The following is a 27,842-nucleotide window of genomic DNA, read 5'->3' as shown; positions in this document are numbered from 1 at the left end:
TCAGTTGCATCTTACGAAAGTAAAATCAAGCAACGAGAGTCAGCTTCAAAAGGTACTTTGCTTCCGGGATGGGCCTTAAAGTGGGAGATTCTTTGGAGTGACCTGTTACTGGATAACGAGGTGCTAGGACGGGGAAACTTTGGTGAAGTCAGGTCAGGTGCAGTGAAGATTTCTGGCAGGGTGACCCGTGCGGCTATCAAGATGCTCAAAGGTAAGTGCTGAAACTAAAACAAAATAAACGACGACAGTCAGTAACTTTGTGGAAAACGCATCGGTAGTAAATGTGTGTTCTAGAAAACTAGAAATATCCAAATGTTGTCAACTGTGGGCTTTTCAGTGGCTTGGAGAAAAGAAAAAGAAAAAAAGGAAGCAGCCTTTTTTACCCAAGCCTGCAGTATCTCCTCTGCGATGATGTAGGTATGGCAACTTGGATAACGTGTAAAGAGAGCTGGAGTGAAATTACAAATTTAAATTAAAACAGACTTAAGTTTCACGACTATTTTCCTCGTCTTTTAATTCATTTAATAAATGTTCAATTTTCGTCGACGTTTTGTTTACTTATCCATAGAGCAAGCATCAAGTGCTGAGAAAGACGATTTTCTGCATGAGTTCAAGACCATGTCCTCTATCGGCTACCACTCCAATATTGTCTGGCTACTGGGAGCTTGCCAACATCAAGGTGCATTTTTGTTTGTAATAATCTATCAATGACTTGGACCTGATCTGTATCTAAATAAAACCCACAACATAAAGGAGTAAAGGTGTCCGGCAGATGAGATCTTTTGAAACGTCAATCACGTATGACCCCTTTTACCAGTGAAATTATTAGACCGAATGAGAAAATTACTGATTTTTCACATTTAAACGTAAGAGTATGATATTACGTAAGTGCTTCTCATTCAATTAAATGTTTCAGAAACATTTTCCACCTAGGAGGAATTCTAGTTATAGAATTGGCGCCATTGTGACCACACAACGACCTCATAACATGAACGGGAAATAGGCATCTCGGTGAAACTTAGTATAATTGACCAGAATGAACCTGTGCTCACTTTAAAAGAATTCAACTTTTATCTGTAGAAATATCCATTGATTTTCATTGACATTCGTTTGCAATCGCGATAAAGGATTATGGCAAAATAAAGTAAAACTTCTGCCTTGTTTTGACAGCTTTGTTTCAACAACTCAGCATTTGTCTTAGACTGGATACGAACAAACATTAAAATTGTTCACCTTTTTACGTTCAGACCATGATGGAGCGGGGAAACTTTTGAATTATGTATTTCACTTTAGCTTTTCTGAACTCTGGTTACTCTATGATAATATGTTACAAGGTGTGTTGTACGTTGCGTTGGAGTACCTTATGCATGGTGATCTACGTAGCTACCTACGGACGGCTCGCTCACAGTCAGACACAGATGAGGATGTCTTGTCTGCGGAACAGCTAGTCAAATTCGCTCTAGATATAGCCAAAGGAATGGAGCATCTTGCCAAAGCAAGAGTACGTACATATAGTGACTCCAATTACAAGGCTACGAAAGCATCACTAACCCCTTCTTTAAAACAAAAATCTAAATAAAAAAGAAGAAAAGAAAGAAAAATTAAATCAAAACAAAAAAATCCTACATAAAAGCCATGGAGTATCCTCCCAGGAAATTGCTGAAATTCTGAACATCTCATCTAACGACAAAATTCTACAACCGCTTCACTGCTCTAAGGGTTTCCGTTTTTGTTGTTTTTCTAGCCACCTATTATTCATAAGTTAATGTAAGGTCATGCAGTGTTAGTTTTGAAGTAGGCTTAAGGTGACATGCCTTGACTTGAATGCCAGGAGTCGTATCTCCATAACAAATCCCACTGTACAAGTTGCAATCACTACCAAACGGGTGCTCGTAATTTACCGTTCTGTTCCACAGGTGATTCACCGAGATTTGGCAGCCAGGAATATTCTGGTTGGAGAAGATTTGGTTGCTAAAGTTTCGGATTTTGGCTTATCCAGAGGGGAAGATGTCTACGTGCAGATGTCGTCGGTATTAATTTCAGTCAATATAAAACCGACTATTTATACCTTAATTTAACCCTTCGAGCTGTCAACCCTAACAAAAGTTGCTGTTCCCCCTGTTGTGAACTGTCCGTTTCATTACTCGAAATAATCTTGTTTCGCGGACACAGTGCCAGTCTAATAGCTTGAATCGAGGTTTCCTGATGGGAATACGTAAGACAAACTTAAGCACAGTGGCAAACTACATTTTGACTTATCACTAATTTACATAAAAGTTATTGACAGCCATAAAAGAAGCAGCAGGAATTGTCAAACAAATAAATTTTACATTGAGGCATCCTTGGATTGTCTCTGGTTGATTCCAAGATTAACTCTGGCTTTACAGGTTTAAAGTATAGGTGGGCCGAATGCCTCAGCCGTATTGGCTGCATACGTTTAAATTGACAAGAAAAACGAAAAAGCAGTATTTCCGCCGCAGACCAGTGGCCACAAGCAGGGTGCAAAAACCACAGGTCCATCATATAAAGTTGGTCATTTGGAAAGGGATGAGCAATTGTAACCGAATCTTTGTCACTTTTCATTTTGATAATTTTGTGCTCGTCTTGAGACGGAATAGAAAATGTTTAATCTGCAAGGAATGTAACACTGAAATGCATCAGTCCCATGGCTTAATAGATGCTGGATATGTGCATGTGCGGAGACCATAGTTACTTAATTTTAAGTTATGACATTATTTTGAATCTACACCGTTTTCTTTACTACAGAAACGGGTTCCACTGCGCTGGTTGGCAATTGAGTCTGTAAGACACAATATATACACTACGCAAAGTGATGTGTAAGTTGTTTCGCTTTAACTGGGTCGAATAGGGTCAAGTCAATTTTGTACGTTTTACAACGAAAAACAAATTCAGAGAAAGTTAACATAACATACGACCATTGGCTGTTACTGTTGGTAATTTATTGTCCTCGTTCTGCCGTTCAATGCTTGTAAATATAATATTCTAACGATTTCCATTTTTTCGAAATGATAGGTGGTCTTTTGGAATTCTCCTTTGGGAAATAGCAACAGTCGGTAAGTTTCTCTCATATCACGATTATTTCTGAAAACGAGAAGGGATGTATTACTAATAATATGTGGAGGGAAAATGAACCATCATAATTATATTCTAAGAAAAATTGCAAAATGGTTTTACATTTCGAAAAAAGGGAAATACGCACAAAAATATTAAAAATGAATACAGAGCCTGATGGCTAGAGTGGTCACGTTTTCCATTTCGAACACTGAAAGTAAATAATCTTGCCAAGCTCTTCTATACACATATTTTCCTTTTTAAAGGAGCAACCCCATATCCGACCATTAGTAGCGAATCTTTACCAGCAAAGCTGAAGAAAGGTTACCGCATGCCTAAGCCAAGCAACTGTGACGATCACAGGTAGACTCTTTGCTTTTTTAGGTTCTTAGGTTCCCCACAGGGTGTTGCATTTTCTGCTTCACTGCTACCCGGGACAAGTCACTCTGGTCATTTACTCCTAACATTTAGCACAAGGTACAGGCAGGCAAACATGCGTCAAAGTACGCCAGTACTCAATTCCGAGGCTGCGTGCATGAGCGCGGGGTAATCTATCTAGATTCACCAAGCACCAGAGCAAGTACTACACAAAGGACTACATCAAGTGCCGAATGTTATGGCAAGTTGACAAGGTTTAATCTAAAAAAATAAATAAACAAAATATTTCTTATCGATTGAGAAATTAATATAAATTAATTTCACAAAGTACAGGTACATGTTATGCACAATGAAATAATCATTGATTTCCTAAACGTGCTGATACAGCAGATCCAGACTAGCATTAAAACTATAGCTGCTATACCCTGAATTGCCCCTCAAACACCATGTTGAATATGCCTACATGATCCTGCATGTGGAATTTACACATCACTGAACTACTACAATGGACCTTGATGTCTCTACAAAGTTTCACAAAAACTCTTAAAGCGCTTACGACTCTGCCGGATTCTAGGTACGTTCCATGACAGCTACAGCCAAGGTACTGTACATCTACTGCTACAAAGCAGACCAATAACCCAAACTGGGTATTATCATCGGCAGTTTTCTCCTAGCAGTTTATCTGGTCAATCCAACCTCTGCACACCCAGGAATTTATACATTGTACACAATACAGTACAGTGAGCGGTGGCAGTGTGCGTACATTCTAGAACACGTTTTTCACCTTTGACCTTTCAACTCTCGGATACGTTAAATTCCGGCTCCTTAAATGTACAAAAGAACATTTACAAAATTATACAATGTGAATAATATCCAAGAAAGTTGCTGAATTTAACACCAATCTAACACTTGAAATTACTGGTTAATCATAACGTGACTGAAGTTAAGAATGTGAAAAGGTATGTTACAATGAACCTTAACCTGGAAGTTACACATTTAGTTATTTGCACGTTCCAAGAGACTTAAATTGGTGACAGGTCTGTTGTAGGTGCCTGAGGCTGTTTGGATTTCAACACCTGGTTATCTTGGCCAAAGGCTACTGGTTCCTTGGAGCTTGGTTATCTAGTACCAGTCGCCCAGTCCGAGATTCGAATCTCATCCACCCATCGCTGTCTGCGCTGCAGGTTAGGGAGATATTCTGATATCCATGCCCTCCAGAACCTCTCTGCGAGTAGCTAAACATATTTCCAGCGCCTTCTGAAGCGTTCAGACTCACTCAACCCCTGACGGGCACTGGGTGTCCTGGTCGAAAGTTCAACAAATGACTTGGTGTTAAGGCCCCAAGCTCATTTGGATCATCGGAAACAGGAGTTATGGACCTGTCATTCACAATAGACTCAACTTCACAGAAGAGCATACTGAGCCTCTCATCGTCAAGAACCGTGCCCTGGAGAAGCGATGCCAACACCCTCCTCATCGTTAAGATTTGACGCTCCCATGACCCACCCATGTTGGACGCAGTGGACGGATTGAAATGCCAATCTATCTGCTTGTAAAGAAGAACTCCGTTGACCTTGTCATCTTTGCGCAATCTCAGGATGGCATTACCAATCTCCTTCTCACCTCTGACAAAGTTTGTGCCATTGTCAGAGTAGTGGCATTCGGGCATGCTCCTCCTAGCAGTAAACCTCAAGAAAAGACTCAGCTTCCATCGAATGCAACATTTCTAGATTAATCGCCCTTTCGCCATGCAGGTAAACCGGCAGCTATACCTCTTCTCCCTGCTCCGCCCACGCATGACAAGGAACGGGCCAAAACAGTCTAGTCCAACGTAGGAGAAAGGATGTTTGCCAGGGGGTTACCTTTCCTTCTGGAAGGTCGGCCATCTGCCGGAGCTCTGGCCGCCCATGCAACCTTCTGCACAACAGACATCCTTTGAGCACTCGACTTAAAAAAGGACGTGGTTGAGGAATCCAGTACTTCTTCCTCAGAAGAGATAGAACATGTTCCTTTCCACCATGACCAGCTAATGACTCATGCACCTGCCTCACTACAAGAGATGGTTGTTTCATAGAACAGCTTGGAATTCCTGGTCCTCTTCGATGGATGAATGCCTTAGTCTGCCGCCAAGTCTCAGCACTCCACTACCATCAAGGTAAGTCCGCAGACTGTAAACCAGACTCTGTTTTCTAACTATTTAACATCCCTGCAGATCCCTGATCTCCTGATGAAAGCTTCTCCTCTGGACGAACTTTATGAGAGCCTGCTGAAATCCTCAACTGTCAGCCTCGACGGCTCGTTTGGCCTGAAATCGCCAAGCCATCTCATAAAGCGAATAATCCATGCTACAGCTTTACGCAGTGGTAACCAGCAGGGGTATCTGTTGATGAACCTATCAAGGACATCAACCTTTCTATGAGCCCTCACAACCTGTTTGACTATTTCTCTCTTTAGCTTATTTGTCTAGTCCGGCCCTTGTAGAACAACGTCATTAAGAGATCTGCCCTGACATTTCGCCGCACAATCAAATACCACTTGCAGCTTTTCTGGTTTGTTTGGCTTGAAAACGTCATGGTTAGGAATATACTTAGGAATTCACTCTCTGGAACTTCCAGAGATGAATAGATTTTTCATCCCTACAGAGTACCCGTCATGCAGATTGCGATCCTTACTGAAGTGCTTTCCAAGAAGTGCAAGTCGCTTCTCTGCGAAGCCCCTATTGTCAGGCAAATGATGGCCATCCGTCTTGAATGGTATTTCGAGATGCTAATGGCCACCAACAATCTGCACCAAATCTTCCCAGATCTCCACGGCGTTCTTGCCGTTGATGGAAAGTGAAGGAGAATCACAAGACAGGGTGTCACCTATATCCATCTTCCATAAATGTTTCACTTGGGCATCAAGACTCTCTTGCACAAAGTGTGACCTCACCCTCGAAGGCATCCCACTGCTCAGTGAACCATTAATTGTCAAATCAAGTGCCTCGAAGCATAACATTCTCCTCCACCGGACCTCACCTCAAGAGGAGCAAGTAAATGCAGTGTATCCTCGCCAGAATACACATACGTGCGAACTATGGGGTTTGGTACGCAGACAGAAGTGTATTTTACAGTTTATTTATGTACGCATTTTCCCTTGCGTGCAAAGGTGCCCTGCTAAATGCACAGAGTGCATTAAAACACGCAAGTTTGTACACATGTACGCAACGATGCAAAAGATCGTTGTAACTGTATACTTTTTACCACTTTTATAAGCTTTTGTGAAAAGGAAAACAAATTAAAGGTACATTTTTGACTGCTATTGTTGGACACAAAAATGGACACTTTTATTTTAAGAAAAAAGTTGCTGTCCATTGGGCAATTTGTCCTCGCCCGAACTTGTACTTGCCCGAACCATGGTCCCATTCAATGATCGGAAAACCGCGAATGTCGAGGCCCGTCATGGACAATGTTTTCCTCCGGCCATTATTCTCTGGTTGTCTAATGCACATTAACAGCTGTACATCATAAATAAGAATGGATCCTAGGCACCACAGAGAAATAAATTTATTTTGTACTCTTTAAGAGGGTTTGTAGCTTGTGAAAATGATGACAAAAATGGATCTCGTTTCTGCACGAATTCTAGCTCAGATGATTATTTCTTGGTAATACCTCTGTTCCACATGGGAGCTGCGTATTTCAAAATAGGCAGGTAGAGCAGGTGGTGGATTTTGCGCCAGGCAAAACTCCATGGTCTGACATTTCTTTGGATTCAGGTTCAGTTTGTCAGCAACGAGGCCAATCACAGAGGTCTTCGAAGGCTTCCTGCACAGGGGATAGCTGTCCGTGTTGTCGGGCACCGTACAGTGTGAGATATCGTCCACATACTTGACACATGGCAGGGGAATGGCGTCGAATAAGATTCTTGCAGCCATCATGTATGATGGCTATAGGAAGCTCACCAGACCAAGTTTTGTTCCTTGGGTGTTAATTGCATTCAGTGTGTAATGGACTCGTTGTCTGTTGCTAAGGAAATCGGGACCAATTGTACAACACACTGGCGAACATTCATTGAGAGAAGAGTCTTTAGTGCGAGCGTATGGTTAAAGTGACGGAATGCTTTGGCCAAGCCGATCAGGACAATGGTTGATGACGACTTCGGTTTTTGTCGGAGTTGATGTATATTTTGTGGAAAAGACTGACTAGGCAATGGGATGTCGACATACCTCGCCGATTGCCAAATTGATGTATGTCAAAGGATGGTTCCATATCAGCTAGGGTCCATTTGGCAATGAAACCTTCAGCGACCTTTACGAAATGGTCAGTTAAGCAGATGGGTCGGATGTTTTCAATTGTGGGGACAATGTTGACATAATGACTGTAGTAAGCGGCAAACTTAGTTCATTTATTAAGCGAATTCTTTGATGAGACGAGCCGGTATATCATTTAATCTACTATAGATCGCAATTGGTTGATAGTTTTTCAACTCCCGACACAACTCCCATGGTTTTAACAGGGTGGTGGGGCGCTTAGATGGCAGGTATGCAGGCAGGTGATGTCATAGAGAATGAACCAGGACGGTAGATTTCTAGTGAATTCCTGAACAGCTTTAGTGCTCCAGTCCTGCCCTGGCCTTTTTAGAGGTCGGTTAATCCCCCTCTTTGTTCAGACCTGTGGCTTTTATAATTGAATTCAATGGACAGGGTAGGGCTCTTCATTCCAGCAAAGTAGTATAAAAGCTTAGTGCATGCAGAACACACACACACACACACGTATACATGTAGACACTGCAAATGGAGGGCATACTTTCCAAACTATCAGACGGAGGACTTCTCGTCCATGTGAGTGCAGCCTATAACACCGAGGACAACACTCACAAGTTTTTGGTTGTTTTGGCCGCTAAAATTTGAGTGCATTATTGGCCTACCACTATAGGGTTCTGCATCAATGTGGTATAATGTCTCGAGGGAATGGCTGGTGTGGCGTATCCTAGCTGAACTTGCCTACAACTTCATAGTGTTACGACAAAAGTCTTTGATGTTTCTCCAAGTACGGGTCTGCAGTGCCACAGTGCAAGCTGCTTCGATGTCCAGCTTGCCAGGAACTTTCCTCAACTGGAAGAATTTGCGCAGGCCTTCTTGGACGTCTGTCTTCTCCGCTGTAGTCCAGGGACGCCGCTTCACTCGTCTCGATGGCGGAGAGGGTTCCCTTGTTCGAGATGCAGCAGCAACACCAGGAAGCTGTCCTATTAATGTAGAGGCAAGAAAAGGACATTAGAAATGTAGGTGACACCTCAGCAGACAGCCTCACAGAGTGACAGACAGAGTGACAGACAGAGTGACAGACAGAGTGACAGACAGACAGACAGACAGACAGACCAAATCTTACCGTTTTTGACGGATCCATCGCAGGAGTCTTCACTGCTGTCACTGCTGTCCCCACTCTCGCTGCTGTCCTCTTCACTGGTGAAGCCTTCTGAGAGTAAACCCGAAATTGAGATCAATCAGTTAAAGCACACATACATGCACGGGTGTCTGGCAGTCTCTGCTTGGTGTTGAGATATGGGGGGGGGATGGGATGGACGGCCAAAATGGAACATTATTTTGGGAGTTCTTGACGCAAGATACATTTATGGGGGGGATTTTTTGTCCCCCGTCTTTCTTTGTACTGGTCTGTTCTTCCGGGGGGGGGGGGAATTTAATAGGAAGAGAGGTATTCTTTCTGGCCCAGTACGATGCCCTACAAAATGGGAGTCTGGGTTGGGTTGACTTGGTTCGAAGCCAAGCGTTGGGTAGACGGAACATGGGAAACATGGTTTGAGTACAAGGTGCCCTTACCTCCAGTTACATGCAGATCATCCAAGGATTTGCCCTGCTGGGAAGACAGGTTGCCCCTCTCCAAACTCAGGAAAAGTCTGGACAGTTTGGTGACCCGCTGTACAGTATCTGGCAATTGGTAGTATTCGCGATGTACCCGCAGATCGTGGCCCATGAAGTTGGCTAGAGTTTCAAGCTGATGTTCCTTTAATGCAAGAATTTGCGATGCAGTTGCTACATGTTTACGGAGTTTGGTGGACCGGATGCTGGATGCATTGTCAAGGCCAGCCTTATCTGCATATGCCCTTAAACAGTCACTCCCTCGTATGTGGCCTCTCCCGCCATAACAACACCGTGCGAACAAGAAGTTGTTGTCTTGGGCTACTCCAGCTTCATGTCTCTTGGCGACAAGGGCACTCAACCACGCTACTGCCTCATTGCTTAGGAGCACGGGAACAGTTCTGCCTCTCTTGCCGACTATTTCGACAACACGGAACATCTTGCACAGCTGGCGCTCTAAATCACTCAACAGGCATTCCCCCTCCAGTTTGGCGGTGCTGTGCTTGTGGAAATCGTCAAGTTTCATTTTTGAAACCTCCCCCTGCCTTCTTCGGTTGAACATGATGAGGTGGCACAGACTGACCTCATTCAATTTCTGCCAAACTGGCCTGATTTGTCTGCCCCGAGCACCCTGCAGGAGTTGAAGTTCCCGGTTGCCAGCTTCATGAAGGAACGACGACAGGTGGACTACATCGGCATTTGTCGGGAGAATGGTGACTTTGTTGCGTTTTCCTTGGTACAGCGTTCTGTGTGCGTGTGTGGACACAAGGTCTCGCCAGTTCAATTCACACAACTGCAGAAACTCTTCCGCACGCTCCGCTTTGTGTTTTTGGCCGGACTCTAGGGCACTTCCTTTCAAGACGAGTGCACACTTCTTGACGGAATAACCAATCTTCAGCGCTAGTGACGGAACATCGTACAACTGTTTGTCTTCCCTGAAGCCGGCAATATCGTGGACGGCCTTCACAATATCAGACAGGTGGTGCGGATGGACAAATGATTCGAGTGATGCATTTGGTTGCTGGGTGTTCTTTCGGAGTTGTAGGACGAGTCGACCCAATTCACGCACCCTGTTACGGATGTAGCCATGCTGATCTACATCGTGCCCTAGTTTCATGTATTCACGCTTGGCCAATTCAACAATCAACGTGTCATTCTTGACTACCAAAGCCACATCATCTCTCTTCATTGGACTAAGAACCTGGTGTAACTGGAACGACACGCCAACAGGAGGAGGTTTCAACAAATCACTCTTGTGAGCGACCCGTCCACCCACACGAGCCCTCTTACCGGTGCTGTCAGTCTGTGGAGTGGGTGCTGGCTTCAAAGGGCACACGTGTCGCCACAAATCGGTACGCACATAATAGCCGTAACAATATACGCATGGTCCATACGCATCGGGAGATACCTTGCAATTTGGCCTGTACCCGACAACGAGCACGCCACGACCTTCACGAAGAACCTGACAATTGTGCCTGTGATTGCCTATATTGCGAATTTTCAACAGAAGTTTCTTACGCACACCAGCGTTGGGCTCACCGGCGATCTCGATGACTTCTCTTTCTTCCTTGTGACATGACTGGAGATGACGGGGGAGCTTGGCCTGGGGTACATCGCAGTAAAAGCAGAAGTGTTTCTTGTCCCATTTCCTGCAGCCAACCTCATTACTGGTTTGCATTACGGTCACACCACAGTTCTGCTGGACGTCAGACGTGTCATCACTTGGAGCAACAGATGACGTAGGCCTACTGCTGGAACCGGTGGACGAATCAGCCATACTGTCCAAACGTCTCCACTTACGGTGAGCAGGTCAGCTGGCAAGAAAACAAATTGAACATTATTTTCGTTAAGCCGCTTGTCTTCTTTTAATTTGGTATGGACTGGTGGTGGTGGTGGTGGTGGTGGTGGGGGGGGGACAGGTCTCGGGGCTCCCAAGAGCCACATCCACCCAAAACCCTCACCCTGAACTAACACTTTAAACACAATTAGGCCTAGAACCACCACATATGGACGACAGAAAAGTCTTCACTTGCGGCTGGAAAAATGTGTTGAAGGAACCTGTTCAACTGGATTATGTGATTGAGCTTTTCGGACTGCATACGTATACCTATTCCACTGGCACATTCACTCGAACAGCGGTGCAAGATCTACATTAGCCTATCGACAAAATTGGGGGGGGGGTGGATAGCAGCCACACTTTAACCACGCTCTAACTAATAGCATGGTACTATAGCCAGCACTGGGGCCCATGTATTTAATGATGTAGTAAACCGTACCAAGATAGGGTCTGGTCATGCTCAACATTCTACTTCAAATGAAATCGTTTTTACTCACCATATTTTCCACTAGAAGACACCTACATCTCAGAACGGCTACAGAAGTCCACAGGCGTGATGGCAAGGTGACGCTATGATGCTTTTCGACAGTTTGGAGGCTTTTATATTTGTTGGGGGTTATGCGTCCCCGGCACTTGGCGACGTTTATTGTGCTCACCAATGCGGATCGGACAGGGTAGCAAGAGAGCTAGGGAGGGCGCTATTCCATCCAGGGATGCGCCGAAACTGTCCATTTCGAGCGGGTGTTTTTAAACACCCGGCGTGTTAAATGCGTACACCGAGGACGGCTTCCAAATGCCTTGAAATTTCGCTGACCCTCATAAATGCTCACTGCGGCCTCAAATTTCACCTTATTGCGAACTGAGGACGTCCTCGATTTACAATCCGACCTCGATTCGTGACTGTGTTAATACATAGAAGAGCTCCGTCTGCACCTTTCACAAGTACACACACTCCTTCGCTGTGCAGCCGAGCTTCTACAAGTCACTGGTCTACTACTTCATCCAGCAGCCATTTTTCTTAGTTTAACTTGTGTCCAGATGCGGGGATAGGATGTGATTAGGCAGTGTTTTCTCCTTACGGTGACTGTTCCCGCGGAAGGACACATTTCCTTAGTATTCATTATTGTATATATTAAATCTTCACTATTTCGTCGAGTCAAGAAGCGGCCGGCGAAGACCGAGACTCAAGTTTTTCCATTAGGGGTAATTATTTCTATCTTTATTTAATTAAATAAGAGACCAAACCTCTAAAGATTCCTGCAAAGAATGGGCAAGGAGTGACGTCACAGAAATAGTTTAAGATGGTGTAACGGCGACAAAACTGCACAGAAGGACTCGAAACGGTCACTGGTGCGATCTGTGTAGGCTGGGGTTTGCCTGATGTCATATTGCGAATACGTCGGTGTCAGCCAGCAAGATCGCTTTTTCAGGTTTTGTATGCGATTTGAATAGAAGGATCGTTAAGCAGCATCACTTACTGCACAAGATATCCTGTTCTTGTAGTGCGCAAGAACAGCCAAATTTTCACTGTGAAAGGCTTTTGTCTGAAGAATACCATCATTTTGATTAGTGGAGTCATCCCGGAGCATTTATCCGCAGGATGCATCTTTATTCGCTGAATGGCTGTGTACAGTGTACTGTAAAATTGGGTACATTGTTGAGACACACTGTACATTCAATGTAGATCGAAGAAAGAGCTCAGTCTTAACCACCACCTCTTCATTCTGAATTTCTATGACTAGTTATGACCTGATGCGCAAGTGCTGGGACGAGGATCCTAAGAAAAGACCAACCTTCACTAACCTGGTTGCTACCCTCAGTGAAATGGCGACGAATACGGATGAAAATGTGAGTTTATTTAAATCAAAAATGCCCTTATGAATGACCCATTTAATCCAAAATGGCCTATTTATCTATGTTTACTTTATACATCCTAAATGCATTTTGAATCAGAATGTAACTTTTCTGGGGCGTATGCCAGTATCAAGACTCTAGCAATTACCCGGTAACTGACTATAGTGACACAACTGTTGGCTAGTCATAACGGTTCAACTATCGGGCTTCAGGTGTACGGTTCTCTTGAACAGGGAGTCCATCATTTTTACAAGTGTCTCCGCTTTCCAGCCTTTCAATGAATGAGTTTATTCAGATTCAAATGTTGTTTTGTTCATTCAAATTCGTTTGTAATCTTGGAAATGGTTTGATCAACACTTGATTTAACTGGTTAAGAATCTATAACATTGTTTAATTCAAATTCGTTTCCCTGGCATGTGCTTCTTGATTCGCGTTTGCAAATCTAAAAGTGGATTTTTTCAAGGAAAGAACAGAAAAACATTACGAATAAAATATGCACGAGAGAAAGTATTCTTTGTTTCAACAAAATATTAACTTTTTATGTTGAAAAGGTAAGAACAAGTGTAGTCTCATGAAATATATTTTAAGAAAATTACTAACGATGTGCGTGAAATTACAAGAAAAGTATCGGTATCCTGCCTTGATTTCTGATGCTTGTATATTTAAAACAGAATCACATTAAAAGATACATTTCAAGTCACTTTACTGCTTTGTATTTCAGAGCTAGTTCAACTCTTATTGCCGTTGAAAAATTTAAAAAAATTAACATGAAAATCCAAATTTCTGATTCTCACCACCAAAAAGGGTTAGGCGACATTCGAATGGGTCATCACACCATGGTCAAAACGTGTAGGGGTGTTACGTGACAACGCAATGCTTGATTCACGTTCTTGGGTGAACTCAACAGATCGCTTTCTAGGAATTGGATATAATTGTTCATAAATACACTGTAAAGAGATCATTTTCGGTTTCCAGATGTAAATTAACACTTTTACATTTTTCTTCCAGTCGTATCTGGTGATGAAGAGTATCAAGTACGTCAATCTTGACGCAATTTGTCCCGAATTCGATGACAAGTGATCCCTCAGTAAGGCCACATCATCATACCGGACAAAATACTTCTGTATAGGGTCTTTTGTGTCCAAACATTTATACTGATAATTTGCACACCACCCTTAATTGCTGCTGCTATACTCACTCAGAGTACCTAATATTGTCTCTCTTCTTTGTCGTTACATTTTGTTTTAATCTAAACTTATTTTAAGCTATAATACAGAATGTACACATTCAATGTTTTAAAATTGAATCAATTTGTAACGCAGTCACTGAAAATGATGTCTGGGAAATAACATGTTTTAGTGTAAAAAATGTCTTATCCCTAACATTACTTTTACATTTGCAATTTTATTTCGCTAAATCGCCCACCAAAGAAACAACAACGTTCAGTGGAAACTTTTATTACATCATCAAAACTCTGTTTTGCGGAATTTGCGATGGGGGCAGTTTTCTTATACATAAGCATAATAAACAAATCATTGTCATTACAATAGATGAAAGCCTAACCTAGAATTGCAACAGATTGCGAAATAATGTAACATAAAGCTCAGTGTACAAAATGCCACAGACGGAGCATTTGAAAAACAAGTTTACATACTTATAGTATAGTTTTCGGTCCCCCAAATATTGTCTGTTGTGTCCTCATGCAACTCTAATAGAGAGCCTTAAAATAATTGTTATGTAATGGAGGATGTTTTCAGTATAACGGAAAACACAAGAAGCACAATGGAACTCAGGATTGGTTTTTGAATGAAAAGTTTGGTATATTTAAAAATGAAGAAAGGGGTTTCTTTCCACATGTTCCTGTTAGAATTTGCCTGCGTTGGAGGAGCATGAATCCAGTTAGGTAATTTACCTGTATAAATATAAATACTAGAGTAGTTACCTTAATTTAAAAAAAAAACAGAACTATGACTTTGCTTTGAGCGACTGAGAAGTATGAAACCGAGTAATAACAGTTCACAAAGAAATGGCTATAAAACTCTTGCAAAATAGTATCATGCATGGTCTTAATTAGAATTGAACGTCTGGGAGGATGTCGCAGCCATCGCAGACCATTTAATATTAGCCAACCCTGTAGTGTCCAGCATTTACTCTTGTTTATTAAATTCTACCTCAAATTCACAACTTGAACATTATTGATTTTTATTTATCGAACTGAATCTTAACTGATCAAAACTCGCATGTAAAGCACACTATAGAGCTGGCAGTCTAGGACCAGCAGATAGTTGAAGCTAGGGGTAGATAAATGGGTTTTTTTACTATCACATTAGAGTCAAGGACCCTACCATTACCTGCTAAGATTATAGGCCTACTCATTGTTTCAAAATCTTCCACTCAGTGATGAGAAAATTGACGTCTGCGCGGCTCTGTATGCTGGAGCTAGATGCTCTTCTTATCGAGCAAGACGTGGAGGTGTCTTCTTACAAAAACGTCTCTGTAGTTATTTTACTTAATCTCAAATATAACGTAAATAATAAAGCTTATGGGTAATTCTGTATAAGATAAAGGCCACATGTAATCAGAGTTTGAGAACTTTTATAAGAATCTTTGCTTTCCATTTTAGTGAGCATAAATTATACGCAACAACGCTAAATAGACTATGATACCAAGTATCTTTGGTATATATCCAGTAAGAAATGAGACCGAGGGGTACCCCCCCAACATGTCCAGTCGCTATACACACTCTAGACTCTTGTTACCTAACACATCCCCCCCCCTGTTTGTAAAGAATTCCTAAGATTCCAGTGAAGTAATGACCAACACAAAGCACGGGGGCTCTCTCCGTCTCATATTTTGCTTCATATGTTTTTGTAGTCAGTGTAAATTTAGAATTACTGGTAGGACTCCCGTGCCCTTTTGTAGGCGTGAGATGATGGCCGACACTTCCGGCTCGGTGCACTTTGACACGTGCACTTAAACTTTATTTGGAGATTAGGGCACTTAGTAACCTAAAATGCTTCCAGCGTCTACAGTTCTTGTGTTTTGTTTGTAACAGTTCTGTTTTCTTTCTCCGTTTCAAGCAATGTAACCCGGACGGGCTAGGCCGCCCCTGGTGTTTGGGTGGTAGGTCCATTCGTGTTAGGTGATGAGGCCCCAAGAACAAGTGAGTCAGACACCAGATGGACAATCTAATTTTTTTTAAAATTATAAATTCATTTGTCTCATCTCAGCTCTTGAATCTTTTCAGATCAAAATAAACCCCATTTGCAAAATAATTACATAACTCCAATGAAAGAAATATTGTTCACACATATTGTACATACTATCACAATAGTTAAACTATTGTTTAATTATTGCTCATAAAGTCATAAAAATGGTCGGACAAAACATGTAATCGAATTACAATATTTGTACTTTGGTAAATTACCCCGGTGTCATGGATATGGTATACAGTAGCCGACAGTGACAGCAATTAACGATCGAGCTCTACAGTCATCAGACTTGCAGTCTTAGTCCTACAGCTATTTCTCCTGAGCTGCGGCCAAAACATAACTTGGTACATGTACATACAACTATGAAAGACAAACTATCTATCACTATCATATTTTGTGGAACGGCTTGAGTTTGAGCAATAGCACAGGAATGTGCGCTGCGTATTTAAAAATGGACAAAAGCCTACTTCAATGTTTATTCACGTTCGTAGCGCCCCGCTAACGCAAAGCATTATACAGCCCCACGTACGCGCAGTGCTATAATGCACACCGTGTACGTCACCAAGCACAGTACGTACAGCGTTAATGCAATGTGACATGTACACGTACTGTTATCGTTTATAGCCCAACTACTCCTGTGAATGATTCTCACAAATTATGATGAAGAAAATATTCCCCAAATGAATTAAAATGCCATTAGCCCCAAGTATAATACTAACTAATATGCTCTTTGGCGATCAGTGGTCACATGATATAAGTCCAGTGAGGGTACATAACCTGGAAAAAGTACTGAGAGCAAAGAATTCGGGGACAACTTTCTTACCTGGGCGTTGCTCAGTTCGCAGCGGCAATAAAGACCGAGCTCTAGAAAGTTCGAGAACGCCCAACGCCATAGCCACAAATCCGTGGCTAAAGATATTGCTCCGCCATTCATAAAAACGCTCAGTGTAGCTACCCTCAACCATTGCATACACTGGAATCAGCATTGATTATCAACGAAACAGTATTTAAAAAATTACTAATTTACGGACAAGGATAATAAAGGAGTATAACCCAACTAAAGTAATGAAATGTGGACTCTGAGAGGCTATTTGTTGTGAGTGGGTGTTGAGGCCTTTTCCGTGCAAGGCACGATGTGACCTGCGGGCTGCATAATTAATTAGCTCCCACCATCAAGGCGCTGACGTAACCAGAGCTAGAAAATTACATATATTTATAAATTTCGACTGATGAAAGTTCAAATGTAACTTTCAAGTCCGGTAGGTTCTGTTTGGCACTTAGGGAATGTAAGGAGGAATTACATATGGTCTTCATCTCATCTGAGTGTGGAAGTTCACACCACAAAGTAAGATTTCATTTGTTTTCTTTTGTGCTGAAAACAAGCTTTGTTGAAATGTGATATTTCATTGTTCCAACGAGCAGTCCAAAACCACATTTCACCGTAAAGGTACATTTGGGGTGGGGACGGGGAAAGGGGCAGGATGACACAAAACCTTTAAAAGCGGGGGTTGGCACTATATAGAGATTGATGTTCGTTACTAAATGTAATATGTACTCAGAATGCCATACTTATGCTTTTAAAAATGTTGTCCAAGTTATTCCATGCATTTTAGTCGTTGAAAGTCTGAACAATTCCTTACAATCGACTTCAATTTTTTACTCCCACAAAAGGCAGGGGAGAGTCGCACACCCACTCCCACCCTCAAAATATGGGAAGCTACATGCCCCCACCCCCAAGGTTTACGCCCATGAATTTAAAGGTTGCCCTAGCCCTCTTCAGAGATTGTACAATTGAAACTTCAAGAAAATGAATGGTTATGGACACCCGATTTCATGGGAGAGGGTCTTATACTAAATTTATAAGTAAAGCGGGAACTTGGGCATTTGAGACAAAGGACATGCTCAGCACGGTACAGTCTACGTCTACAACCAAAATAATAGGCTGCATACAGTGTGCTCACATTACGGACACTGCAACAGAAGGACTGGATGCAGGCCAGAAAAAAATGATTGTAACAACACCCAATCTATACTATTCACAATATTTGATACGAATTTATTTACAAAATTTCTCGATTCTATGATACAAAATATACACCTCCGTATTTACAATCAGATGTCTCCCAAGTGAGTGTAGCTACAACTCCGAATTAAATTACATTAATCAAATGAATGTCTATTTACCCCCGCATGAAAATCAGTATTTGCAATTCAAGTATGTACAGTTAAGTATAGGTATGAGTGAATTAAAATTTTGAATTCACAGTAAATTCACGAACTAGTGCATCAAAGAGATACACTTGATAGTTTACAATTTCTGTAATATAATGCTGTAAATCTTTAGCTCTGAAAACCACCTCAAAATAAAAGAATTAGCAATCAAAGTTCCTCCCAGGAAAATAAGTATTCACAAGGAAACGTCTAAACAAATATCAGTATAAACTCAAGTGAAAACAAGGTGGATTAAAAGTATGTCACAAGCTGACAGGTTTAAGGCATGTACACGTAATAGCAGATCTTTCAGTCAAAATTCGTAAGTGTGGTCACTACATGTACGTCTGCTCTTAAATTTAAAATATCTGACATACAGTTCGACGTAATATCAAGTTCGTCTCTCCTTGATTATAAGAATCTGCCCTTGCTAGCTTGCTTATCGACTCTGGTACATCTGCGGGACCACTTCCGCAAGTTAGATGTGAACCCTCACTGCAGTGTGCTGTGACCAAGGTTACATCGGAATTCAAGAACCAGCCATCGAGCGTGAGGAGAAATGGAACTCAACCAGTCTTTGAGCCAAGCTCAGATCTTCAAGGCCATCTAATTGAAGCAATAATTCACCAAAATGCCAAACAGTATAGTACAATAACAAAAATTTGTATCTCAATCTCGAACAGTCATTTCAAAGAAAACTTGTCAGAACTCAAACAACTATGATCAGTAATTTAGCATCAAGTTGATTTCGGACACATCTTTAACAAATTAGTTGATGCTGTTAAAGTTCACAATATCACCCCATCCAATTTCTTGAGAGTCACAACCGAAAGCACTGATATATGACAAAATAACTTGAATTTAAACTTACGGTTTTCTTCAGTTTTCTAATCTTGGAATGTCAATCAGCCGCTACGATGATCCTGACAATCAATTTCGCCTCATAAGCAGCCTGACAAATCTGCTACTGGCTGTGGCAAATGGCGCAACCAAAGTACAAAACTCAACTCAGCCCACACACCTCATCATCATGATGCATCTCTCAGGTCTCTACTGTCTATCACTGTTCATCACATTTATACCCAGTTGTGCTCTGTTCACATTCGAATCGCCCACAGAACTCCAGCCTTATTTTCTTTATCCACACAACCTGTGACAAGTCTTTACAAAAGAAAGCTCCACTGCAATACAAAAAGACAAGGTAGTGCATCCAAATTCTTAAGTACAGAAAGCCATGGCCCTGGTCATTGATGTGTAACCTGAAGAAGTAAAGTGATGAATTAAACATGATGAGAAAGTCTAGTGAATAATACATGCCAAAGTTTAGTTCAGATTAATTGGGCACAGGAGCTGACACTGAAATAGAAAATATCTGACATTAATTGACCTGATAGAAGAATAGGAATGAAATATGGAATGAATTAATGGAGAATTCTGACAGCAGGCTTTTGGGATGAAATTAGGTTGATATATTCAGCCAATGGTTATTTTGGACTTGCATCAAAATACTCAATTTAGAAATATGCATGCAAATACAATTACACAAATTGTATATCATGAATCAATGTTTCCATTATTTAATCCCATAGAGCCAATGATATATAAAACCATTTCCTAAACAGTTGGCACATAAAAATGTTTTACATTAATTTAAAACTCTTAATTTTTAAAAACCTACAGAACCAATGATACAAAAACTGTGTCTCAAACGATTTATTAAAGTATTTACATTACAGACTGTACGAAATCGTCTCTGAAACGGTTGCATTTTGCACATACTGCTCTCATCCTTCTTTGTTTAACGTGATATGGAACAACTCATTGCGTGATGCATATCCTGAGTATTTTCTACACGTTCCTGCATTCCTTTATGGAATAAATACCTAATCCAACTCACCTCCTGATATGCGTAATGCATTCTTAGCCACCAATCCACTTAATTTCACACTCTTGATTGCCATAAAATCAGAGAATAAGAGAGTACGTCAAGTAAGACTCAATCACACATCTGAAAAATTAAAAACCTACCTGCTCACACCAAAGGATTTCGGTCTGCATATTAAAGAAATACAAACGCATTTAGCCCTTCTCCCATACGCGATTTCAGCGTTAGGTAGAGTTGAATCCCCTTGTACTTGCAATAGAAATGATCCAGAGTTCTTGTTCCACGGGTTGGACACTTTATTTGTTAATAATACCTGCAGTTGCTGCTTGTTAAATCTAGCCCGATTAACATTACGTCCAATATTAGCCAATTCATATGGGTAGGCAGTATGAAATGCTTAACCCTGCGATGCGTTATGTTTCAATTTTTACACGGTTGCTGGAGCTGCTCGTTTGAAGAGGCCGTATCATTTCGCGGGTTTCAGAGCCTTCAGTTCTTCTTAAAGACATTCATGATCAGTTAGATGTGAGTAAAATAATTAAAGATTTATAGTGGAATATGATTGGTGTAGGCCTGTACACTATAATTTGCATTGCACGCAAAATGTGTGAATTAAAGTTGAATTAAAAAACTGATGAGTCCTGCGCCACAACATTTTTATCTATGAAACACTGCCCCTAGTGTCACCAACCCCTCCAATTTTTTAAATATCCATTTTTGTGGGACCTCTTCCCGGGGTTGTTCTAGAAAAGTCCTCGACCCACGACTCCTCGACCCTACGACTCCCTTGATTTGCGTTCAAATCTCTCAAAACACAGACTGACGGACGCCTGAACTCATCGAATGTGTGGTTTCATTAAGCATAGTTTCCCAGTCTGAGAAACATCAACGTTATTAAACAGGGATGCATGCACTCGGGTCACGGTTACGCAAGGTACGCGTGCGACTCGTGCATCGTTAATGTACTGATGAATGTGCTGATTAGAAATCAGGCGGGTCTGGTGGTGGCAGAAATAAGAATGGTGGCGACGTAGCGTTAAGAATGCGGATTGGGGGAAATTATTGTAAAGTGTGCGTATCTGCACCGTTGCGCATAAGTATTTTTCGTAGGAAGGTTTGGGCATATATCATAAATGAGGTGGAGGAATTTCCAAGTATAAAATGCAATAGAATTGGTTTATCGACCGAGTTGAACGGTAGCTCAGAAGAGCATTACACTTATAAGTGGCAAGGTACAGATTATAGTCTATGTAAATGCAGCTTTGACTTTTCTTGGAGGAAGTTGGCTCGTTGGAGGATGTTTTCATTAATCAAAGGAAAATGAACCCCGATGTTTACAGTAGTGCTCAATAAATTATTCATACACTTGGGAAAATAACATGCTTTTTCCAATTTCTTCATTTGTAAAAGCTACTATGTTGGTATTTCCCTTTTTTTCCATTTGTTACAATACACAAACCAACACATGTGTTGGCTAAACTCCATTTGCATAATAATAGATACGGCCCGGGTTTCGTTTTTGGTCATGGTGCAAATTATTCATACCCAAGACAAAATCCCCAGAAAAATTGTCCTTCCATTCATAGTGCTTATGTTCACTTCCTATGCTGCAAGAATCTTTGGCAGGAAGCTATTTCAACATGTTCAAAAAGAACAATTAAATTTGACGACCTTTTGGTTTGGTTGGTTTGGTTTGGCTAGGTTTATTTCCATACATCATAATTAAAAACATAAAGAAACAACGTGACTTTGTGTTCTAATGAACCGACATCTCCCTGAAAGAGTATAGAAAGAACAATTTTCAGATCATTCTCAGTTACTCGTCTCTATGACAAAAAAGAAGGAATTCAGTGAGGATATTGTGGCGAAACAGCGTGTGGACTGACGCAAGTTTAGTAATACATGTCTGGTTCCCTGACGCGCGGCGCATCCATTGGCGCGTAGTCAGTAATTTGGTGGTTAGTTCGTCTCCAGACGTCGTGGTAGAAGCGTCGCAGTGCAGATAGAGCGAAACGCTAATTCAGCCTCACACACAGCTGGCGGGTTGTGCAGCGCGGTGTTCGGCGATCTGTCGAGGGCAGCGAACGGTGAGACCTCAGAATATTTGTTAGCAAGCTATCACTTATAATAAGTGGGATTGAGTGTCAGTTTGGTGGCTGTAGGTTGAGCAAGAGTGGTGTGAGACGTTTAGGCCTGTGTGGCTTGTGCAACAGTGTTCTCACTACGTGTGATTGGGTTCCTTGAAGCCTGTCGGCCTGGTCGCATGTGGTCACACTGAGGTTCACTCAGAGCTCCGTAACCTAAGCCGAAGCTTGCATGTCTTGGGGTTTGCTACGAGGTTACTCCTATGTTTATTGGGCTAGTGTGTGCAGTTGCATGACATTGTTACTGTTGATCATACTAGGTGCCACAGTGAGGGTTATTGTCGCTGTGGGTTACTTGTGGTAATACACGAGGGTTATTACACAGTCTTTATGCTTATGTTCCATGATCACTTGCATAAATTGATTGCTGTGTTGAGGTTTATTAGTCACAGACCTGGATGCACAGTTGAAGCTTATACATGTACTGTGAGGTTGACTTGGGTCAATAAAACAGTTGTTGTTGTTGCTCTCTAAGACACTATGTGTACTGAGGTTTATTGAGATTTACCTGACTTGGTAGATTGGTAGCCACGTTGATTGTCATTCCTTTAGGGTTGGTATATTTCCAACAAACGGACAGGCCAAGAGTCCTCCGTTCGTGACATAATCCCCCCTTGTGTGTACATAGCCGCTCATGTGCATGTGAGGTTTATTAAATAATTTTGTGGGATTGCCCCGCCCGCTGTCGGTGGGTACTTCGGTGTTCGTCGACCGGCGGGTGACGGCGAGTGTCGCCGCCACAAATGGTGTCAGAAGTGGGATCCTTTAGGACTGCTTTTGACAAGGGGGGAACAACAACTTGTGTTCTGGTTGTTGAGGTTTACCAATAACCCTCAGTGAGGTGTTGTGGTTTGTTGTTGTGCTATTGGTGTAGCACAGTACTGGTGTGAGGTTTATCACCAGTGACAATTTGAGACGTCACGATGAGTGACAGTTTCAAGGGTAGTGTTGGGGCTGCAGGTGAGGTTGACTCACAGGGCGTCAAGGCTGTTAGGTCCCTTGAGTCAGAGAATCAAATGCTGCAGTGGGAAGTCCAACAGTTGAAAGCTGAACTTCAGCGGAGTTTCCAAAGGGGAAAGGTTTCGAGCACGCCTGTTGAAAAGAGTCGTGCTCGACGTGAGGTTGATTCGGAGATAGAGTTCAGGTTGCCCGATGAAACTTCAGGATATGCCTCATTGGAGGTGGGTCAGTCTTCGAGACTGGGTGTGGCAACTGGTGATGCGCCTGGGAAGGGTTTAGATAAGCCTGTTAAGGCGCGCACTAGTGCCAGTACACCTCAGGAGAAATCTGGGGTCAGGTCAACAAGTGGTGATTTGGGACTAAGTCCAATCACAAACCCATTCCTAGGGGATGTTGACAGCGGTAGGCGTAAGCTGCACGCCGATTTGATGAGTTTTGTGACAAGTCCGCCAGCGAGGTGTACTGACAACCTCACAGAGCGTTGCAGTAACACCGGACAGGTTCCTTGGGCACTTAAGAAGGAACCGAGAGTGCTTGGCGAGGTTGACTGTCAAGGCACGGGGATTGGGAATTCCCGTCGCCCGAACATTGTACCAGACAGGTATGATGGGAAGGTTGTTTGGAATGAGTATTTCAGGCATTTTGAATCATGTCGTGTGGTGAATGGCTGGAGTGACCAGCAGGCCGCACAGTATTTGCCTGCAAGCCTGCAAGGGAGTGCACTGAGGTTGATTGTCGATAGTGCACCGGTAGAGAAAGGGCACACGTACCGTGAGCTGGTAAAGCTACTTGAGCGGAGGTTTGGTCATTGTCGTCAGGCAGAGAACTTTCTGGTAGATCTGCGTCACCGTAGGCAGGGGCCAAAGGAGACTCTTCGTGAGTTAGGTCAGGCTATTATGGAATTGGCGGCAAAGGCCTATCCCGAGATACAGGAGGAGGCCAGGGATAGGCTTGCCAAGAATCATTTTGTGGATGCAGTGGAGAGTCAGACAGTCCGGGAGGGTATTCACCGTGCCCGCGCGAAAAGTCTAGACGAGGCTGTAAGGGCAGCCGTAGAAACCGAGAACTTTGAGAAAGTCGGGGAGCAGAGGAGGCAAGATCGCAAACCTACAAAGTTTGCTAGGGCTCTTGACCGTGGTTCAGAGGAGAGACTGGAAGAAATGGGACATGCCATTGAAAAACGGGTTTGTTCCATGGTTGAATCTCTGTTTTCGGAGTGGGCGAAACAGAAGCGTAGTGGAGACACTGAGGGCGATATTCCTCAGGAAAGAGTGCCGAAGGCTTCTAAAAAGGAGAAAGGCGAACCCAAGTGTTTCAATTGTGGTGAAACGGGTCATTTCCGGCGGGCCTGCAAGGAGCCCAGAAGGAAACAAGGTTCCAAGCAGGGAAACGCCGTCCAGCCGACCGGTGGGCCCGCGGGCAGGCAGGGAAGTTCACAGGGCCCACAAAGGGTGAAGGCTGTAGGGAATCCAAGGGTAGAATTGGAGACCCAGTAGCAGTTCCCTACCCCATGACTGGGGAGAAGGCGAAGTATGGTTTGTTTGTCGATGGGGTGATACGGAATACCGAGTGTAGGTTCCTCATAGACACAGGGTTGTCAGACACTGTTATGAGTAGTTCGGTGTATCACAGGATTCCGAGGGAACAGAGGCCAACTTTGCAAACCGAGAGTTTGAAAATTGAGCAGGTAGACGGCAGCCCGTTGGCAGCAGTGGATGCTGCCTGGGTGGAGATACAGATTGGAAAATCTGTGGCTGCTGTGAAGGTGATTTTTGCTGACATGCCATATTCAGGAGTTTTGGGTATGAATTTCCTGTTGTCTACGGGTGCAAGTTTGGATCTACAGACTCTGCAACTGAGGTTGAATGGTGAGCAAATTCAGTGCACTACTAGTTCTGGTGAGCCGTTTGTGGGGAGGGTGGTTGTCACTGAGACGAAAGTGATTCCCTCTGGCCATGAGACTGTAGTGCCAGGTGCCATTCGTAGGTTGTGTGAGGTTGTTCCGGGGCCAGTGCTCATTGAACCTGTAGAGGGTGGTGGTGAGTTGGCACAGCGAGGTTTAATTCTTGCGAGGTCGTTGGTTGAGAGTGATCAGGAGGTACTGCCGCTGCGAGTGCTTAACCCTAACAGGGAGAAGCGAGTTGTGCGGCAAGGTACCACTATAGGAATTGTCTCTCAGGTGGGGATTGACCAAGGTCAGAGCACCCCTGCTGGAGGAAGGGAGGCCGATCAGGAACTTCCGGAGCATCTTCAGGACTTGTTCGAAAGAAGTGTGAAGTTTCTGAGGGAGGAAGACCATCATATGGTAGAAAGATGTCTTTCTGATTATCAAGATGTGTTTTCTCGGGACGATCGAGATATTGGTCGGACAGATGTTGTGAAGCACAGCATCAACACGAATGATGCAAAGCCAGTCAAAGAACGACTGAGGCGGTACCCGAAGGGGGACCAAGAAGAGATCATGAGGCAGGTGAGAGACCTGGAGGGCAGAGGTTTGATTGAGCCATCGGACAGCCCGTGGGCTGCCAATGTTGTCTTGGTTAGGAAGAAGGACGGACAGGCCTAGAGTCCTCCGTTCGTGACATAATCCCCCCTTGTGGGTACATAGCCGCTCATGTGCATGTGAGGTTTATTAAATAATTTTGTGGGATTGCCCCGCCCGCTGTTGGTGGGTACTTCGGTGTTCGTCGACCGGCGGGCGACGGCGAGTGTCGCCGCCACAATATAGTCGCCAGTGTATCGTGAATGCCCATAACGAAGACAAAGACTACAAGGCATATTTCCAGGTCCCTATTGCAACAGTTAGAGTATCAACAGAAAGCACCTAAACACAGTGAAAAACCTCAATGGGCGTGGCAGGAAGAGCAAAGTAACTCCTAGATTCTTCAGAAAAATCTGCCAACAACCTACAGATCACAACAAAGGCCTTAATTGGTACCCTTGACAAGGCAAAGACGAAGGCGTCACGGGCAACCATCCAGCGAATATTGCACAAAGGAGGTCTCAACGGACGCATGCCCAGGAAGACACCACATAAGGAGGCTCGTCTGGCAGTCTTTGACAATGGTTTTCAAGTCTGGCCTTTCTGTCCTTTTTTATAAAAAAAGAAATAAGATATTTTAGTCATTTTTAAAACCCTTAAAAACAAAAAAAACCACTCTCTTTAATTGAGAGGAAGGGCTTTTGTACGCCAGCGACTTGTGTTTCTCAAGTTTCTTACACTCGATACATATCTTTCTGTTTACCATGTTCACACATTGTCGGTGTAGAGATTGAAAAACCTGATTTATACTTATTATTTCAACAAGAAAAAGCCCTTTCATACGATAGTTTTTACTGTTTCGGTTCATTTCCACTTCCAAGATCGGTCTGCAGAAAGAGCTGCAGCTATTATTATAAAGTCCGTGTTTACACGTTTTCCGGCGTTTATGGTGATCTAACAAAGTGTACAACAGGCCCGTAATTAACCCGTCTTCTTGGTTTTTCTATGTGGCATATAATACACTTGTTTACTTCAATTACACTTTTTTTGTCAACCGTGGTTCGTTGCCTTAGCCTCGCGACCAGCCTAGACCCAGTTTAGTTTGTCGGTATGGTTGGTCGGTATTGAGACTGCGCCCCGGGGGCCTGGGTTCGTAGCGAAGCAAGGTAGTTGAGCGAAGAGACGCGATTGGGCGATGGGTGGTGTTCGAAGAGTTGGCTCCCTCGGCAACGGTTAGAGTAGCCTTTCGTCAAGGCCTTCGCGGCTGTGTTTATGTAACTGCAAAGCGGCTGGACTGGAGACCACGTGCATGAGTGGCGCGCGCAGCAACGAGGCCTTCTCCAACTTGTCAGGAATTGCTTATGTTTTCTTTATGTTTTCATATTTTGCTACTGCGTTCCCATGCAACCAATCATAATCGAAGGGGTCAGCATACATTAATCTATTATGCAAATTGAAAGTATAAAAAAGATAGCGAGCGTGTCAAGTGTGTCGGCGGCACAGTGCAGGTCAGTTGTCTGAGCAGTAGACAGTTTTTTTAGAATATGCTTCCGGAAAACTTCACCTTGTCGAGTATAAACCGTTGCAGCGTTAGGCTGTTGAAGCATTTGTACTGTACGCGGACGTGACGTTTTCGTTTACCACAGGATATGGTAAGAGCTCCATATTTGAAACACTGGCGTTTTGCTTTGACCATTCGGCCCTTGCTACTATGTTACTCCAATGTCACCACCATCCCCACCAACAAGCATCATAGTTGCCATCTCACCGCTTATTGCCCTCATGAAAAACCAGATGGAAACATTGCATATGCTTTGGAGTTGATGCCGTTTGTTTCGGGGACTCATCTGTTTCAACTATTTATATGAAATTTATGAATAATGCATATCAGAAAGCTTATGAATAATGACCACAAAAAACTCAATATTAAATTGGAAAGGGCCTCGTGTCTGC

At 43.0% G+C, this 27,842-nt stretch overlaps 3 protein-coding genes and 1 long non-coding RNA gene across 8 annotated transcripts in view; 1 reads left to right on the top strand and 3 right to left on the bottom strand.

Annotated features, from left to right (window-relative positions):
- Window positions 1-27,842, bottom strand: part of LOC110975454 (uncharacterized) — a 110,106-nt gene that overhangs the window by 39,899 nt on the left and 42,365 nt on the right. The window lies entirely within an intron of this gene.
- On the top strand, window positions 999-17,278 carry LOC147795846 (tyrosine-protein kinase receptor Tie-1-like). The gene is made up of 7 exons (XM_087130205.1): window positions 999-1,501; window positions 1,917-2,030; window positions 2,767-2,837; window positions 3,034-3,074; window positions 3,339-3,435; window positions 12,884-12,989; window positions 14,004-17,278. The coding sequence occupies exons 1-7, from the start codon at window positions 1,325-1,327 to the stop codon at window positions 14,073-14,075; spliced, it is 678 nt and encodes a 225-aa protein (XP_086986331.1). The 5' UTR covers window positions 999-1,324; the 3' UTR covers window positions 14,076-17,278.
- On the bottom strand, window positions 8,182-12,078 carry LOC147795847 (uncharacterized). Of its 2 annotated transcripts, none has more exons than XM_087130198.1 (4): window positions 11,639-12,078; window positions 9,266-11,118; window positions 8,817-8,903; window positions 8,182-8,673 (listed from the first exon to the last, which is right to left on the bottom strand). In XM_087130198.1, the coding sequence occupies exons 2-4, from the start codon at window positions 11,079-11,081 to the stop codon at window positions 8,432-8,434; spliced, it is 2,145 nt and encodes a 714-aa protein (XP_086986324.1). In that variant the 5' UTR covers window positions 11,082-11,118; window positions 11,639-12,078; the 3' UTR covers window positions 8,182-8,431. The 2 variants fall into 2 exon arrangements, with proteins under 2 accessions (XP_086986324.1, XP_086986325.1); XM_087130199.1 differs by having other exon boundaries at window positions 8,817-8,900.
- Window positions 18,238-19,606, bottom strand: LOC147795845 (uncharacterized). Its single transcript, XR_015423433.1, has 2 exons — window positions 19,290-19,606; window positions 18,238-19,024 (listed from the first exon to the last, which is right to left on the bottom strand). It is a non-coding gene; the product is annotated as an uncharacterized LOC147795845 (long non-coding RNA).

The sequence above is a fragment of the Acanthaster planci genome, linkage group LG20 (genome assembly GCF_054643075.1).
Source record: "Acanthaster planci isolate LZ-2023a linkage group LG20, COTS_SCS, whole genome shotgun sequence".
Classification (NCBI taxonomy): domain Eukaryota; kingdom Metazoa; phylum Echinodermata; class Asteroidea; order Valvatida; family Acanthasteridae; genus Acanthaster; species Acanthaster planci.
This window is presented reverse-complemented; position numbering and strand designations above follow the sequence as displayed.

Bases quoted from the DNA above. Each gene is read 5' to 3' on its own strand.
- LOC147795847 (XM_087130198.1), bottom strand. From the start codon at position 11,081: ATGGCTGATTCGTCCACCGGTTCCAGCAGTAGGCCTACGTCATCTGTT. The intron at 8,904-9,265 runs GTAAGGGCACCT...GTTTACTCTCAG, and splicing joins TGATCTGCATGTAACTGGAG to AAGGCTTCACCAGTGAAGAG. The intron at 8,674-8,816 runs GTAAGATTTGGT...CTACATTAATAG, and splicing joins CGATGGATCCGTCAAAAACG to GACAGCTTCCTGGTGTTGCT.
- LOC147795846 (XM_087130205.1), top strand. From the start codon at position 1,325: ATGTTACAAGGTGTGTTGTACGTTGCGTTGGAGTACCTTATGCATGGT. The intron at 2,031-2,766 runs GTATTAATTTCA...TCTTTACTACAG, and splicing joins TCTACGTGCAGATGTCGTCG to AAACGGGTTCCACTGCGCTG. The intron at 2,838-3,033 runs GTAAGTTGTTTC...TCGAAATGATAG, and splicing joins TACACTACGCAAAGTGATGT to GTGGTCTTTTGGAATTCTCC.